Source organism: Barbus barbus, assembly GCF_936440315.1.
Source record: "Barbus barbus genome assembly, chromosome: 16".
Taxonomy (NCBI): Eukaryota; Metazoa; Chordata; class Actinopteri; order Cypriniformes; family Cyprinidae; genus Barbus; species Barbus barbus.
The window spans coordinates 31,128,882-31,146,334 of NC_136744.1; the positions used below are offsets into that span (position 1 = coordinate 31,128,882).

At 38.4% G+C, this 17,453-nt stretch overlaps 1 protein-coding gene across 3 annotated transcripts in view; it reads right to left on the reverse strand.

The window, feature by feature from the left end:
* The window catches only part of LOC306882778 (inositol polyphosphate-5-phosphatase A-like), a 154,944-nt gene extending 153,424 nt beyond the window's left edge, over positions 1-1,520 (reverse strand). For 2 of the 3 annotated variants that reach the window (XM_079437660.1, XM_079437661.1), the window contains exon 1: positions 1,082-1,517. In XM_079437660.1, the coding sequence (XP_079293786.1) occupies positions 1,082-1,162 (81 nt within the window). In that variant the 5' untranslated portion in view covers positions 1,163-1,517. Of the gene's footprint in view, positions 1-1,081 lie in introns of all 3 variants that reach the window. The other variant, XM_079437659.1, reaches the window with a different exon arrangement.
* Positions 1,521-17,453: the final 15,933 nt, after the last annotated feature.

Consider the following 17,453-nt stretch of genomic DNA (forward strand, 5'->3'; position numbering starts at 1 on the left):
AGAATATACACCGTTTAAAAAAAAAAAACTAAGTGCCAGGATATTATCCATTCATTTTACAGACATTTCCATCGACCTAAAACACATTGAAACACTGCAAGATTCACAATACAAGGGGAAAAAAATCAACACCGAAAAATCTAAATAATGTTACTGATATTGTGCTTTATTTTTACAGATTGTTTTAGTGTGTATTATAATAATAATAATAATATTAAATAATATATTATTCTGATTGTCATTTATAATTAAATAACCAATAAATGTTTTATATATATATATATATATATATATATATTTTTTTTTTTTTTCATTAATTGTCTTTAGGAGAAAACCTTATATATTTTTCTATTTACAAACAAAAATAATGTCATAGACTTGAGAGACTATTTTCCAGCATACTGATGTTTGTCAGACTACACCGGATCAAAAATGATTCAGACACTTTAACCTGATCATGTTTTGCTCAAGTATTTTTCTTTAATTGCTAATGTGATGTTTTTCCACCACAGACTGAACAAAATGAAGCATTTCTTGGTAATTGGTTGAGCTAAATTGGTATTATCTTAAATTTAACAGCTGATAGGTATTCAACCCAATTCATTACATACCTTTCTATCAAAGTTATCTGACATTATCAAGATCAGTTTGTTCTGATGCAGTTTAACTCTGAGCTCTTCTCATATTTTATTACCATTTTCTCAACTATAGCAAAGATATAGCAAATAGCAATATATATAGCAAATGACGCTGTCTGAATAAGTTTTGGTTTGACTGTATGAACAGTAGTATAAACAGCTATCAATCAATCAGATTAAAAACAAGTTTAGGCGTGTTATCCAGTAACTGGTCCAGTTTAACCAGCCACCGGCACGGATCTGAATATTATAACCCGCCATCAATCAATCAGCCTGATCAGCTTCAGAAACCGTTATAACCGTTCAACTCTGAGGAGAAACGGTTTAATTCATCAAGTACTGTCATTAATCTCCACACTTTACCTCAGATTACTGCAGCAGGATCACATGAAGTGCACTAATGAGGAGAAAAGAGGAGTAATTAGTAATAAAGCTGGACTTACATCTTCAAACAGAGATCCAACGTTAGCGGTGACCAGAAGGATTCCCGCGCCCTGCGCTGCCAGCTTCATCCCCGACATCATTAATTAGCTGGCGGGCCGGACTAATGAGCTAATTTGAGCTGCTTCTGATTCTGGAGTCGAGCAATGGTTCGTGGGGTTAACTAAACGCTGCGGGTTCGAGTCTAGATCAGCTGGGCTCCTGCATACTGCGCGTCTAGTAACTACGCGAAATCAGAGCGCGCTGCGTATTCAACGCGTCGGGCTTCACTTCTCCGCCGTCTCCGCCATGATTTGAAGAGTTCCCCGGTTTAATCCGCGGCGAGCGCCGGTCTGCGGAGCGCGTTTCGCTGGCGTTCGGTTCGCATTGCTCGCGTTTGTTGAGGGAGGACACGCCGCTGCTGGAGAGAGTCCTGCGCTGCGCTGACGTCACGGAGCCAATGGGAAAACGCGGCTCTTAAAGGGGCGACGCGTTACTGGTGTTGCCGCTTTAAGAGCTATATGTTTCCATTGGCTTAATGACAGCGAGGGATTTCAAAGGGCAACATAGCGGTGCTCCTTTAAGAACCGCGACAGTGTGTGTTGTGTGTGTGTGCGTGTGTGTGTGTGTGTGTGTGTGCATGTTTATGTGGTTTATGAGGACACACATTTGTATAATGACATGGGTATGACAGAGGTATTACAATATGAAGGTGGTTTATGAGGACACTGCCTATGTCCCCGTAATTCAAAAGGCTTAAAAAACATACTAAATGGTGTTTTTTTGAAAATCTAAAAGTGCACAAAGTCTCCTGTGAGGGCTAAGTTTAGGTGTAGGGTTGGTGTAGGGCAATAGCACACACAGTTTGTTCAGTATAAAAACCATTACGCCTATGGAGAGTCCCCATAAACCACAAAAACCAACGGGTGTGTGTGTGTGTGTGTGTGTGTGTGTGTGTGTGTGTGAGTGTAGTGCTGGCGTGTGTGTGTGTGTTAACAAGGATAAAAGCATTAAACTGATCAAAATAGACAGTAAATGCATGTTTAATGCTACAAGAGATTTCTATTTTTATTTTAAATAAATGGTGTTCTTCAAACTTTCTGTTCAACAGAGAATCCTGAAAAAATATATCCACAATATTAATAAATTTTATTAATTAATATTCCACAAAAAATATTAAGCAGCAACACTGATAATAAATGTTAATTGACCATCAAAACAGCATATTAGAATATTTTATTTACTAAGCCTGCAAAATAATAAATAAATGTAACGAGAAAATAAATAAAAGAATAAATGGCTTGCTAAAACAATTTTTTTCATTAAATATAGTTCTAATATATTTTTTGTATGACCTTTCCCCCCTGTATTTGTTATTTCCTTTATTTTTATTTTATTCTTTCTTATTACTTTATATTTATTTATCATTATTTATTTTATTCATTCATTACAGCAAAAAAAAAGAAAGAAAATCATTTTAAAACATTTTGCAAAAGAAAACAGTTCCTTTAAATTGTAATAATTTTGACAATATTACTCTTTTTTGAATGGATTTCAAACATTTTGATCAAATCTCTCATAATTGATCAGATCTCTTGATTGGCACGTTGCATGAATTCTGTGAAATATTCTTGAGGTGAAGCACATAAGCTAGTGCCAGTGCTCTTGTTTAATCTATGAAGGGATTTCATGCCATCTGTTTAAAACCTGTTAACTTGCCATTACATGATTTAAACAGTAATATCTTACTCTGAACCAAAAGCAATCTTGACAAACTATATATCGTTTGAAAGCTTAAAGACTCTAGTTTTCATATTTGGTGACTGATTTTTTTAATATTTTACAGGGCAACTGTAATTTGTTAATTTGTAAGAAGAGTACTCATCAGTCAGAGAGAGAATTCTGACCTTTACTTTGAAATAGGGATACATATATAAAATCATGAAAAATCTCCATTCATGTTCATGTCAAGTGTTCAAAAGATAAAATTCATTAAATTTTTTGAGAAAATAAGGTCCAACAGTGTTTAGAATATGATAAATTTAAATCAAATACCACCATACCACCCTTAATACTTCTGAATGTGATGTCTACGTCATAAATATTGAGAAAAGAATGGAAAAAACATGTCAGATCACTCAAACCATATATGGAAATAGAGCCGCCCTTATATGGTTACTAATGGGGTTTGATGGTCATCTAGTGGAAAAGCTTGGTACTACGCCCAAACAAAATTTCACTGAAAGCTCATTTTTTGAGATATCAACCTCAAATTTGAAACACAACTTTTTCAGATTTTGGGTTTTGATTTTCTAGCAGTTTTAGAGTAAAACATGTTATGTAAAATATATATTTTACATAAAATATAAATATTAAAATGTTTACATTTTATATTTTCATAAACTTAAACTTCCATAACTTTTTTGTAAAATAATTTTTAGAACTATTTTCACCTTTACAATAATCTGCTAAGTGTCTTCTTTAAAAAGAGACCAACCTTAAGTATCTGCTCCAAACCATTCAAAATTTATAACAATTTAAGTTGGAAATGTCATTTTCAGGCCTATACTCAAAAAGTGGAACCGACAGTTAACAGGTTAATGGTGCATCTGTTTAAAGCTGCCATGGCTCAATGCCATTCGGTTGAGGAAAGCAGGAAAATATCACACCCCAACAACATACTCGAAGTGTCCACAGCTGGGACTGACAGCGCATGAGCCGTGTGTGTGTGTGTGTGTGTGTGTGTGCTATTGTACTAGCCACAGTTTACACTTGATATGCTTGTGCAGCCTCTTCCGGCTTGGATTTTACCTGCCTGGCATCCCAGAAAGCCTGTTTGAAGGATACCCACACTCCTGGAAAACCTGTAAATATTAGCTTCCTAAATTTAAATTTAAAGTTTTGGTTGAACTATTCTTTTAATTGGTCAAAACACTGACACAAAATATTGATGTCTTTGAGGTTGCACTTGTTTTCTGTTCATGTCTTTTTGAAGTCTTGAATCTGATCAGACAGCGCAGCAGTGACACTTCAGTCAGAGTAAAATATGTAGATGGATCCATCGCTGAAAACAAAGCAAGAGAATCAATTACATTCAAATGAATACAGTGCCTTTGAACTCAAGGCTGTTCTTCTGTCATTGTATTACATCAGCGCACAGGGATGTAAAATAGGCCTATCCCTTCTGAATGAGTCTCAGCAGAGTTTCTAATGGTGATTATTGCTAAATCAGGCGTTAATGCAAACCATCTGACTTATTACACGACTACGTGCCAAATAAATAAACACATGAAAAAGAAAAGACAAGAAACCAGCACAGCTATTGACACGATCATTAATTATACAGAGTCTTAAGACACAAATATATAATCACAGAATGAACGCACTAATCACACTGCAAAAAAATGAGTTTCTTACTCAGTGCTGTGGTCTTGTTTGCCAATACAAATCTTATTCTGAAATCAAAATACATTTAAGAAACAAAATGACTTAACATATTAAGTCTTGTTTTCTGAAAAATGTATCAGATTTAAGTGAGTTTAAAAATAATCAGAATCAGAAAAATAATCTTGTTTTCCCTTTGAGTTAAGTTGATTTTTCTGACCCCGTTGGCAGATATTTGTTCTTAAGCGTTTAAATATAGTAATTTCTTGCAGTGCACTCAGTACTTTTGTCTTATTTTTCAGTAAAATATCTAAGCATTCTTAAACCAAGATTTACTTGAGATGCAAAATAACAAATATGACAGATATAAAGTCTTGTTTTCAGCCAAAATGATCTAAATGAAGTGAGTTTATGCTTAAAACAATATCAAATATCTGCCACAAAAATAATCGTTTTCCTTTTGAATTAAGTTAATTTTTCAGACCCCACTGGCAGATATTTCTTAGTGTTTAAAAACATAAACTCACTTAATTTTCATACATTTTTCAGAAAGCAAGACTTAATATTTGATGTCATTTTGCTTTTCAAGTAAAAGCATCTTGATTTAAGAATGTATAGATATTTGTACTGGAAAACAAGACAAACATACTGAGAAAGACATTCATTTCTTGCAGTGCACTCAGTACTTTTGTCTTATTTTTCAGTAAAATATCTAAGCATTCTTAAACTAAGATTTACTTAAGAAGCAAAAAAAACTTGCTTTGTCTTGTCCTGTTTTCAGCCAAAAAGGGTCTAAATAAAGTGAGTTTATGCTTAAAATAAAAGCAAATATCTGCCACAAAAATGATCTTGTTTTCGCTTTGAATGAAGTTAATTTTTCAGACCCCATTGGCAGATATTTCTTCATGTTTTAAGCATAAACAAGACAAAAATACTCAAACAGAGTGTTTTTCACATTCCTTCATAAAAGTTAAGTAAAGTTTACAAGATATAAGTGATTTGATGACTAATGTTAGTATTTTGCAATGCACAAAGCTTTTGGTGAGGATATAATACGAATGTGGGCTGAACACACACAAGTCAGTGGAAATGGAAGTAAAAACACAGTGTGTAAAGGGTTTTGTCTCTCTGTGTAAACACTGATAACATTCCCAGGTAACGTGTCCATCCACTGAAAATACTACACTGCTGCCCAGAGCAGGATATCCCAGAGAGAAACACGGCAGGGTGGGGGAAGCCAGATAGAGCAGTTTATTTTAGCATGCCTGTATGTGTGTGTGTGTGTGTGTGTGTGTGTGTGAACACGCATGCGCTCACACCCCGCCCACTGCTGCTTGAGTAATGGAAAATCTGATGGAGGAATTCCAGTCTGGCAGAAAAAATGTGAACTTTCACCCTTCTCTCCGGGCCGATCAGATTTAACCGGCCAAAAATAGAAAAACCTGGAAATCAGCAGCAGCAAGTGTTTTCTCCCTTGATTCAGCCCTTCTGAAAGCACAAATAAACACTTTCACTTGTGGATCTGAGTCACAACTCGAGTAACGTGGGAAGCTGAGAGGCTTTGAGTCACATGTTAACTACACCGATGCATTCGTTCAGGAAAAACTGTTTGTGTTTCATGTTTTTCCTGTTGCTACATGGAACAAATATTCAGTCCAATGACTGTCTGATTTGGCTAAATCTGAGCTTCCTTTATTTTAAAGACAATATAAAACGACATTGACCACACATTTTACACGTGTATTTCTCAGTGAAACAGGATATTCAATGAGGAAAAAGATGTATCTTAATAAAATACTATATTTCCGTCACTGAATAGTTGTTTCATGTAGTAACAGGAAAAAAATAACTTGTAATTGCAATTTTTAAGACAAGACACAATTTTTTAATTGCTTTTTATTTCCCAATTCTGAGTTTATAACTCATAATTCTGAGTTTATATCTGCAATTCTGAGTTTATCTCTCATAATTCTGAGTTTATATCTGCAATTCTGAGTTTATCTCTCATAATTCTGAGTTTATATCTGCAATTCTGAGTTTATCTCTCATAATTCTGAGTTTATGTCTGCAATTCTGATTTACAGTATATATCATAATTCTAAGTTTATATCTCCCAATTCTTAGTTTATATCTCACAATTATGATATTTTATCTCATAATTCTGAGTTCATATCTCATAATTCTAAGTTTATATCTGCAATCCTGAGTTTATATAACATAATTCTGAGTTTATATATCATTATTCTGAGTTTATATTATTGCTCATAATTCTGAGTTTATATCTCTCACATGAGTCTATATCTTACAATTCTGAGTTTATATTATTGCTCATAATTCTGAGCTTATATTATTGCTCATAATTCTGAGTTTATATCTCACAATTCTGAGTTTATTGCTCATAATTCTGAGTTCCCATTCAGTCGGTCACTCCGAGTCACGTCGGATGACCGACGAAATTGGGATCTCGCCAGAGAGACCAATCCACTTCGTGTGTAACTAAACGAGCCAATGGATATTGGTATGCGGTAATTCGCATCCAGCTGCCGCTGATCACAGCGTGAGTATAAGACGCAGCAGGTGCACTGCATTAATTTTTCCTTTTGCTTCGGAGCCGAGCGGTAGTGGTGAAGCTGCTGCTCTTCCCTTCAAAGAGAGTGTTCTGCGAGCGAGTGCGGGCGTTACGGCACAGCAGTGGTGGTCACATCGTTTGGGAGAAAGATCTTCCTGCTGACAGCCACACTAAGAGTGTGCGGTGACCAGCTCCCCTGAGTGCTTCAGCACTGAAGGAGCATTTCTCTAAAAGAGTAACACGGGTGATCACGTCTTTTTAAAGATGTCTTATCACCCATGCGTTTCTGGGTGTGGTCGTTTCCTGGTGCCTTAGGACGGTCACGATCGCTGCCTCACATGTCTGGGCATTCAGCACGCTGAGGAGGCTTTCGTGGATGGTTCATGTTTTTCTTGTGGGGACATGACCATTTTGGAGTTGCGTAATAGACTCCGTTATGTCAAACGTGGCGGAGTCCCTCTGCCGCGATCCAGCGTTCGTCCCAGCACCCGGGGTGGCGCTGCGTCCGGCGGAGTCAGAGGTGATTTGAGGATCACGGTGAGGGCTTCCCCAAGTGGAGCTCCTCACCCCTCAAGCACTCCGCAGCCGGTGGAGCTGCCGAAGGAGCGCGCTGGGCCCTCTGCTGGACGGGGTGCACCAGGCGATTCCTCGATGGTGGGGCCGCTTTGGGGTACACGGGCATCCCCTAGGTGGAGCGGTCTGTGGCCATGCAACTATGTCCAACAGCTGCTACCACCCTACAGGGTGACCCGTGTCTCCCCTCACGGGCCTGTAAGTATTCGTCAGGTCTAACTGGCAGTGCTTATAGAGCCTGTGGGGAGGCGGCTTCTGCCCTCCACGCCATGACGTTACTGCAGGTCCACCAGGCCAAAGCCCTTGAAAGACCTGTACGAGGGTGGTCGCGACCTGGCGGTTTTACATGAGCTGCGTGCTGCGACGGACCTCGCGCTTTGAGCGACAAAGGTGACCGCACAGTCTCTGGGTCGTGCGATGTCCACGCTAGTGTCCAGGAGCGCCATCTCTGGCTGTGTCTCGCTGACATGAAGGAGCAGGAGAAGGTACAGTTCCTGAATGCTCCCATGTCACAGACCGGCCTCTTCAGCGACGCTGTCGAGAGCTTTGCCCAGCAGTTCTCGGCAGCACAGAAAACTGTTTTTGTTCTGCCGCTGGCCCTGAAGCCAGCGGTACCCAAAACTTCAATGAAAGAGTGGTTTCCTCAGTCTCTGGGTCTCAAGAGGAGGAGAGTTGTGAGCCGTGGTTCACGGGTTCGCTTCCCTCCTCCTCTCTCGCCAGCGGGCAGCAGTGGGTTGCCCAAGAGCACCCCTTCTGCCCATTCGTGGAGCCAGGTAAGGGCGGTAGCACTCAAGTCCCAGCTTCAAGTCGTCACATGCAGGGCTGTCACAAGCCTCAAGCCCGCACGAGGAGGAATCAGGTGAGTGTTACACTGCACACCCAGACCCCGGCCCTTGTCGTCACAGGCCCTGGGCCGGGTCCCTGTGTTCCACCTCGCTGCCCCACCGCGGCTACATCGGTGGTCCCGTTGGTCCCGCTGACACGGTCCCTTGGAGCCTGGCTAGCGCTCCCCAGTCCGTCTCGATGACTCCTGCGGACCATCAGACTCGGCTACGCGATTCTGTTCACCCGGCGTACCCCAAGTTCAGGGGCATCCGGTTCACTTCAGCCAAGGCCGTCGATGACCATGTCTTACGTGCGGCGATCGCAGTCCTGCTGGCGAAGGACGCGATAGAGCCGGTCCCTCCAGCCGATATGAGGTCGGGGTTTTACAGCCCTTACTTTATTGTGCCCAAGAAAAGCGGTGGGTTACGACCGATTTTGGATCTGCGAGTTTTGAACCGTGCACTTCAAAAGCTGCCGTTCGAGATATTGACGCGGAAACGCATTTTCGGGTGCGTCCGTCCACTAGACTGGTTCGCAGCGATCGACCTGAAGGACACGTACTTTCATGTCTCGATCCTCCCGCGACATAGGCCATTCCTGAGATTCGCGTTCGAGGCTCGGGCATATCAGTACAAGGTCCTGCCCTTCGGGCTATCCCTGTCGCCTCGCGTCTTCACCAAAGTGGTAGAGGCGACCCTTGATCCCCTGAGAGAACGGGGTGTGTGCATTCTCAACTACCTCGACGACTGGCTCATACTTGCACAGTCTCGAGAGCAGTTGTGCGCGCACAGGGACCTGGTGCTCAGGCACCTCAGCCATTTGGGCCTTCGGGTCAACTGGGAAAAGAGCAAACTCGTGCCAACGCAGAGGATCTGTTTTCTCGGCATGGAGTTGGATTCGGTCAACCAGACAGCACGCCTCACCCAGGAACGTGCTCAGTCGGTGCTGAAGGGCACGCTTCCCAGTGTTATCCAAGTGCTACTGTTTGAGTTGCTCAAGGAACAACAGTAGTTGACCTCCTCTGTGTAGAGCCCGGTCCTATCATCTGCCTTATAGGAAGGATCAGGAGGCCTACACAGGACACTGGAAGGGGCAGCTCCTGTGGCGCTTTGGTAGGGATCTCAATTTCGTTGGTCATCTGACGTGACTCTACCAAAGCGCCACAGGAGCTGGCCCTTCCAGTGCCCTGTGTAGGCCTCCTGATCCTTCCTATAAGGCAGACGATAGGACTCGGAGTGACCGACTGAATGGGAACATACGTATGTAACCCTCGTTCCCTGAAGGAGGGAACGGAGACGTCACGTCCTGTCGCCACAGTCGCTGTACCACCGCTGAGCTGCCGGGTCAGCGGCTCGGCTCCTCAGCGAAAGCATGAATTAATGCGGTGCACCTGCTGCCTCTTATACTCACGCTGTGATCAGCGGCAGCTGGATGCGAATGACCGCATGCCAATGTTTTAATTACTAAAATTATAACAATGAAAACAGAAAATATGAAAATAAAGCTAATTCAAACTAGTAATAAAACTATAACAGTATCTCAATGATACTAAAACGACAGCATCTTCTGCAGAGTCTCTCTGTCTTTCTGTAATCCTGGAGATTCAGAGACTGAGAACAGAAGATTTTCCTCTGGGTTCGTTCTTTGAGTCTGTGTGGAGTAAATCAGAACAGACCCATGTTCAGCTCTGCTCTCTGTGTCTATTTTCTGACTCTGGAGACTCCAATTAACCTTGCATGTGATTTTAATTTGGCCGATGCACAAAGTCTCTGTTTCCAGCTTTAGCAGAGCCATAAATCGGTGACATATTTCTGCTATTCCTGCGGGTTTGCGCTCAGAGTGACTGTCCTATTTCAGCTCTCACAGGACACCCGTAATATCAGCTCCCCACACCCGCGATTATTTTGGAAAGGAAATTAATAATGTGGCCTACATTTTACTTATAAATATAAACTCATAAATGTAACATGCCTCTGAACATTGACATATACCACAATACATCAATCAAGGTCAGATCCTTACGGATGAAGCTCACAAAACACGTGCACATCATATTTCACCCCAAAATCAAAACAAATACTTACAAATATAAATAAAAGGCCTATTTTGAGGAACATTTAGCTTTTTCATTGCTAACTAAAACTGTTTTTTTTTTTATTAATAAATGTTAACTGAAATAAAATAAAATATACAGTATATATATATATATATATATATATATATATATATTCGACATTTCTTGCCATTTCAAATATCTAAATTATAAATAAAATTAGATAAAAATAGATTATATTTTATATATTCTGGACACTGACAAAAAAAGAGAAAAAAAATGAAATGGGAAAATTTGGGGAATATAAATGTGATTGTTGATGGACTAAATTAATTAAAAAAATATCACAATGCAAAAAGGTTAATTTTTATATTATGCAAAATACAAGTCAGACTTATTGGGAGATTTACTGTTGTATTTTAGATCAGTATATACACTATCAGTCAAAAGTTTAAAATATTTTTTTTTATGTTTTGGAAAGAAGTCTCTTCTGTTCAGCAAGACTGCTTTTATTTGATCCAAAATACTGTAAAAAACAGTGAAATATTATTACAATTTCAAATAGCTTTTTTCTATGTGAATATGTGTTAAACTGTAATTTATTTCTGTGATCAAAGCTGAATTTACAGCATCATTACTCCAGTCTTCAGTGTCACATGATCCTTCAGAAATCATTCTAATCTAAAGAAAATCCATTCAGAAATAAGTTTATTTATTTCAGCTAATTGATTTGGGTAATTATATATGACATACACATTTTGAAACTAAACTGGGAAGCATACCGTCTTGTAGAAAGTAAGTAAGTTAATAGTGAAGCTGTGTTTCTGTCATGTCAGGATGTCCTGACATGCACTATATCCCTGCACTCCTCCCGTTCACTCACTGTCTGGTCTCAAACTTTCCATATTGACTAATCTGACCCACTTACCTTTTGTCTACTTACCAGTTGCTCCAGTGTTCCTATCCCTGTTCTCTACCGCTCCAGTTCTCCACCGTCTCCACGCTCCACTGTTACCTCCGGATCCCCTGGAAAAGGAAAAAGGACATTCACACTCAGATAAGCCCCTAGAGACATTGCTGACAATGTTATGTTATCGTTTAATGCGAAAGGCTTGGTAACATCCAAATAAAAAGTTTGCAGAAGAGGTACATCTTCATTAAAAAGAAAGTACACACTTTCAGAATACTTGTCTAGATAACATAGTAAAGGAATTAAAATTTGTGGTAACAGAGACAAATATACATGCATATATACACAAACCTAAATATATGAAATAAATAGTGAACTTTTAGAAAGAAAAAAGGAAGGAAAGAAATAACAAATAAAACAAATTATGAAAAGAAGATATGAAAAGAAAGGGAGGTTGAGGTCGACCACTCCATCTTAAAGGCCAGGGTGCTCTTCAAAGTATTTAATAAAGGGAGACCATTTGTCTAGAAACTTACATTTCGAACCTCAAATCATGTATTTAATCTTTTCCAACTCAATGTAAGACATTTATACAGCTATCTTGTGTTGGGGGGTCCACCCTTTTCCACTTAAATAATATTAAATGTCTTGCTAATAGTGTTGTGAAGGCAATAACAGAGTGGATGTCTTTCCTGAGATAGTTTAGAGTTAGTGAAACTATTTCTCTGCGGGTGTACACCCAATAGAGTGAATGGATTTTTTTCATTCTTTTTTCTCTTCATATTATCAGGATTGTACTGTAGAACCATAACCAGCATCTAAACGAGGTTATTAATAATGAACAATCTTTGAAATCGTAGACCATAGCTTTAAACCTCTACAATTAATGCAAAATGCCGCTGCAAGATTAATCTTTAATGAGCCGAAAAGAACGCACGTCATGCCTCTGTTCATCAATTTGCACTGGCTACCAATAGCTGCTTGCATTAAATTCAAGGCATTAATGTTTGCCTACAGAACCACCTCTGGCTCTGCACCCCTTTACCTAAATTCATTAATTCAGACTTATATGCCCTCTAGAAACTTGCGTTCTTCAAGTGAACGACGCATTATTGTGCCATCCCAAAGACACACAAACACACTTTCACTGACTTTTTCATGAACTGTTCCCATCTGGTGGAATGACCTGCCCAACTCAATCCGAGCAGCCGAATCCTTACACATCTTCAAGAAACGGCTAAAAACTCATCTGTTCCATCTTTACTTGACCCTCTAACTCTAGCACTCTCTATTCTAATTTTATTTGATCTATGTGTCTTTTTATTAAAAAATAAATAAATAATAATAATAATAATAATTATCTGTACTGCGTTAGGCTAACCAAGACTTGTAATAGCACTTGCACGTTGTTGCTCTTTTGTTGGTTTTGATCGCTTCTTATGGCCTCATCTGTAAGTCTCTTTGGATAAAAGCATCTGCTAAATGACTAAATAAAATAAAATAATACTATTATGGTTAGAAATTGCAACAATATAAAATAGAAATAAATACATTTATACATTTAAAATTTTAATTAAAACAATAAGTAAACAATAAATAAACAATAATATCCTGGCCGGAGGAGAACTGGCCACCCGACTGAGGCTGGTTTCTCCCAAGGTTTTTTCTCCATTCTGTCTCAGAGGGAGTTCTGGTTCCTTGCCGCTGTCGCCTCTGGCTTGCTCAGTTGGGGACACTTCATTTCTAGCGATTATCATCAATTTGATTTCACAGATACTAATTAAACTAAACTGATCTAGACAATGACATCTGAATTCAATAATGAAATGCCTTTAACTGAAAATTGAGTGTTTAATATTTTTATACATTACTGACACTCTATCCTCCAATCTGATTCTGTTAAGTGCTTTGACACAATCTGTATTGTTAAAAGCGCTATATAAATAAAGAATAAATACTTGACTTGACTTAATGAGAAAAAAAGTGTAATTAAATTACAGTTACTTGTGAAAATGTTAAGAATTACGAAGGGGGTTACATCTGAATTGTATTCACACAAACCCACATACAGATTTAATTGATTTCTTTCATAAATTGCAGTGACTGCTCTAAACTTTGAGACGCATTGTTTCAGGAGTTTAGGACAGAATAGGACACATGTTTATTCAATAACTCCTATTTAGATGAATGTATTTGCTTTATTTTTTAAGATTAACTTGTTTTTTATAAGCTACTGTTAGATGCCAGTGTTTCCTGTCATAACTATGCAAAGATTTGATTTCAAAAACCGTATCATAGCTATTAAACTATTTCTTATGGTTTTAAATCTGTATTTAAAATCAGAATGATCTCAAAGTCGAACTTTTGTGGTGACTGTGCTTTAAAATTAAATTATTATAATTTCAATACAAGTGATGAAGGATTTTGAAAGTCTGACAGTGTTTATTAGAAAACATTAGAAATTTAGAAAAGTAATTGAAAAGTAATCAAATGTAATCAGTTACATTACTTTAATAAAGTAATTGAAAAGTTACACTACTTATTACATTTTAAATAGGGTAACTTGTAATCTGTAACCTATTACATTTCCAAAGTAACCTTCCCAACACTGCATGCATTTGATATGAGGCTGATGTTTTATTTGTTCTCTCGTGTCAGTTTCACTTCAATACCAGCAGATGGAGCCACTCAAACACAGAAACACACTTCCTTTCATCAGTTACTTGATTCTCCATCAGTCATTGTTCGTTTTAGTAAAATCAGTGCGTCTCAAATCTGATCATCAGGATCTTTTGAGGAGCGTTTGTTTCCAGAAGCTTTACTTTCTCTGTTCCTCAGCGGAGGAATGATCTTCACAAGCCTCCAAAACATCTCACATCTTCTGAGGAGCATTTATTTCATATTATTGGAGATATAGAGCGACCGCTGATATTTAGATCATTTTATGTCAGTATCTGCTGTACTGTTAGAAAGATCTCATTGATTTACATTACAAGCATCAGAATGTTTTCCTCCAGATTCTCACTTAATCAGGCTATATGAGCCATACAAGCCTGATGAATCAAATATGATACAAAAAAAACTTTTCCATTTAAAAAAATTCTGAACATTATTTTACATGCCATAGTATCATAGTACCATAGTATTACTGTCTGATATCATCACAGTATTGATTTGCACACAAACACACAAAGACAATCAGAGTGGTGAAGATCCTTTTGTTCATATCAGTTGTCTTTCAGAGCACAAAATTATCTGATCCAAACAGACTTTGCATGCACACACACACACACACACACACACACACACACACACACACACACACACACACACACACACACACACACAACCACACACACACACACACAGATCATACAGTTTTTTTACAATCATTTTTACACTAATAACAGAAACTTTATGCCATTTTTCAAAACACTTAACACTTTTTTCAAATGCTTGGATACAATAATCTTGAGCCAAATATCTTTTGTTCATTGAACTAAAATCACTGGTTCAAAATAACACAACTTAACATCAAATTATTACTATTTCAAAATTCAACTCCCACATTACATCTGAATTGAGTGTCCATTCATTCCATTACAATGATCTAACTATCGATTGATACAACTGCTCAAAATGCTTCGTAACTGTTGCACTACTCTTGATGCATAGTTTTTATGGAAATTATACAATATTACATTTATGTTCTGGTATGATCAGTTTCAAAATCCCCAAAAGTCTATATCATAGTTATCAGTAATTGTTTTTCCTACTGTAAAGGTCTTTTTAGAGGGTGATAGAGATGGAAGCTGATGAAAACCATTCATATTTTTGGATAAGGCAGGCTTTACTGTAACCTGGCCATGACATGGAGGAGAGTTTGAGAGCCCAGCGGTTGAGAGGGGCCCAGAACGATGTTCTCTGTGGGGCCTGACCACCCCCCACTGAATGGGATTTTGAGGGGCCCCAGAGCAAAATCAGTGCAATGGGCCCAGAATTCCCAGCGACAGCACTGAGTGCAATCATGGTTTCAGGCCCATCCACAGTTTGTATTTACCCCCATACTCCCCTTTTCTTACTGTAACCCGACTAAGGAGTTTGGAAGGTTTTCAGTAGGCTCCTCACAAACAAGTCCCTCTTCTCCAGGCCATAGATGATGTGTGCAATGACATCACAGGAGACCAATGTCAGGCCTGTTTTTGCCATCATAGAAGATATTTTTCAAGATGTTTACGTAACTAATGAAAACATCCATTATGATGTGGATGAGAACCTGTGGCCAAATCCACAAGACAGGGTTGATAAAAGCACAGTGTAGTGAGGGACACGCCAGTTAACATTTTACTGTAGGCCTAATGTAGTTTTTTCTTATCTTTTTTTTTCTTATTTAAAGTTTTTTGAATAACCTGTTGTGTTGATTATGTCATAAATCATTTTCACATTTAGTTTAATGATTCTAGTGTCTGTACTTTTCTCTCTAGTCTATTACAATGATGCATGAATGTGTAGAACCATAATGAAAGCTGCATTATGTGTTTTGAACAATTATATTTAATGATTGTAGTATCAACCAAACAGTGAAACTATGAGTATCTTGTGTGTGGGTGATCAAAAGCAATGTTCCTATGATAGTTCATAATAAATTAGTATTTTGAACCAATGCTTCTGCAAATGCAAGACCTCTTTAAAGATATGAACGCAATATGCAAAGTTTTGAATATTGGAGGGCCTGTGATACAAATAATGACTGTTTTGAGTTTTGTGTCTAGAGTTTTGAAAAATGACATCAAGGTTCTGAAATTGGTGGCAAAATTATATAAAAACATTGTAATACACACACTCTCTCACACAAACACTAACAGACAGTGGAAAACAGACATCAGAGATTTTTTTTTATCATTTTATTAATGAAATCTCTTTCAAAATTTGTAAAAATGTCCTGATCTCCAAAAATCTTATGGTTTGTGCCAAGAACAATATATTTTCTGTTACAAAAAAGTCTATTAAAACTCAAAGTCAGTTATCTCTAACAAAGAGTACATTGAGCTTGACAAGCCAAAAGAACAATTAAACACGGATGGATGGATGGATGGATAATGACCTGATGAAGACAGTCAGATTCAGGCGTTTCTCAGGCAGTCAGTGGCTCATTGACTCGTGAGCGCAAGGCCTCATGGGAGTCAAAGCCTCGGGTGTGTCTTCAGTATCAGCTGGGCTCTGGTCATGTGACAGCACAGGGAATTGTGGGTGAGGAACGAGCGGCTCCCTAATGCACTGAGCTACAGAAGACGAGAACAGCCTGAAAAAAATAAAATACAGTGTTATTTTAGTATCACTATGAAAGTTTTTAAAATATTTTTGCAAAAATGTTTATTTTCATATTATATATTATTTTTATATATTATATTCTTTATGTATTTTTCAGTATATCAAAAATACATATGTTTTTCATATATGTGATATGTTTTAAATAAATGCTAAATATATTGTAAACAGTGAAATTGTTGAATTAAATATTTTATATTTCATTTCAGTTAACATTTATTTCATTTCAAATAATAATGTTTTTTTTTGGTTAACTATAACACATGAGCCATGAAACAAGGATTGCAAGTTACTATTAAGACTAGTAAGACAATTCTCAAATAACTGCTATGATGACTTTTGTTCTACCCACTTAAAAGATAGAAGTACTTGCGTTAACTAATCTATACAGACTGTGTCTGTTCCCCGAATAGTGAGGTCAAAATATCTTACGTGTCTACGTGTCTTAGACATGTAGAGACGACCTTGGTTCTTGTCTCAGGGCACGGTGCTGGGAGCTCCTTGTCGCCGTGTATGCTAGCGACGGACGCATCCCTCACCGGTTGGGGGAGCGGTCATGAGTGGCCACCCTGTCCGCAGTCTGTGGAGGGACCACCTTTCTTGGCATATCTTCTATCTGGCCGTGTTTCGTGTACTCAAGCACTTTCTCCCAGACCTAAGAGATCACCATATGTTGGTGCGCACCAACAGCACAGCGGTGGTCTCTTACATCAACCACCAGGGAGGTCTGCGTTCGCGCCTCTTATACAGCTG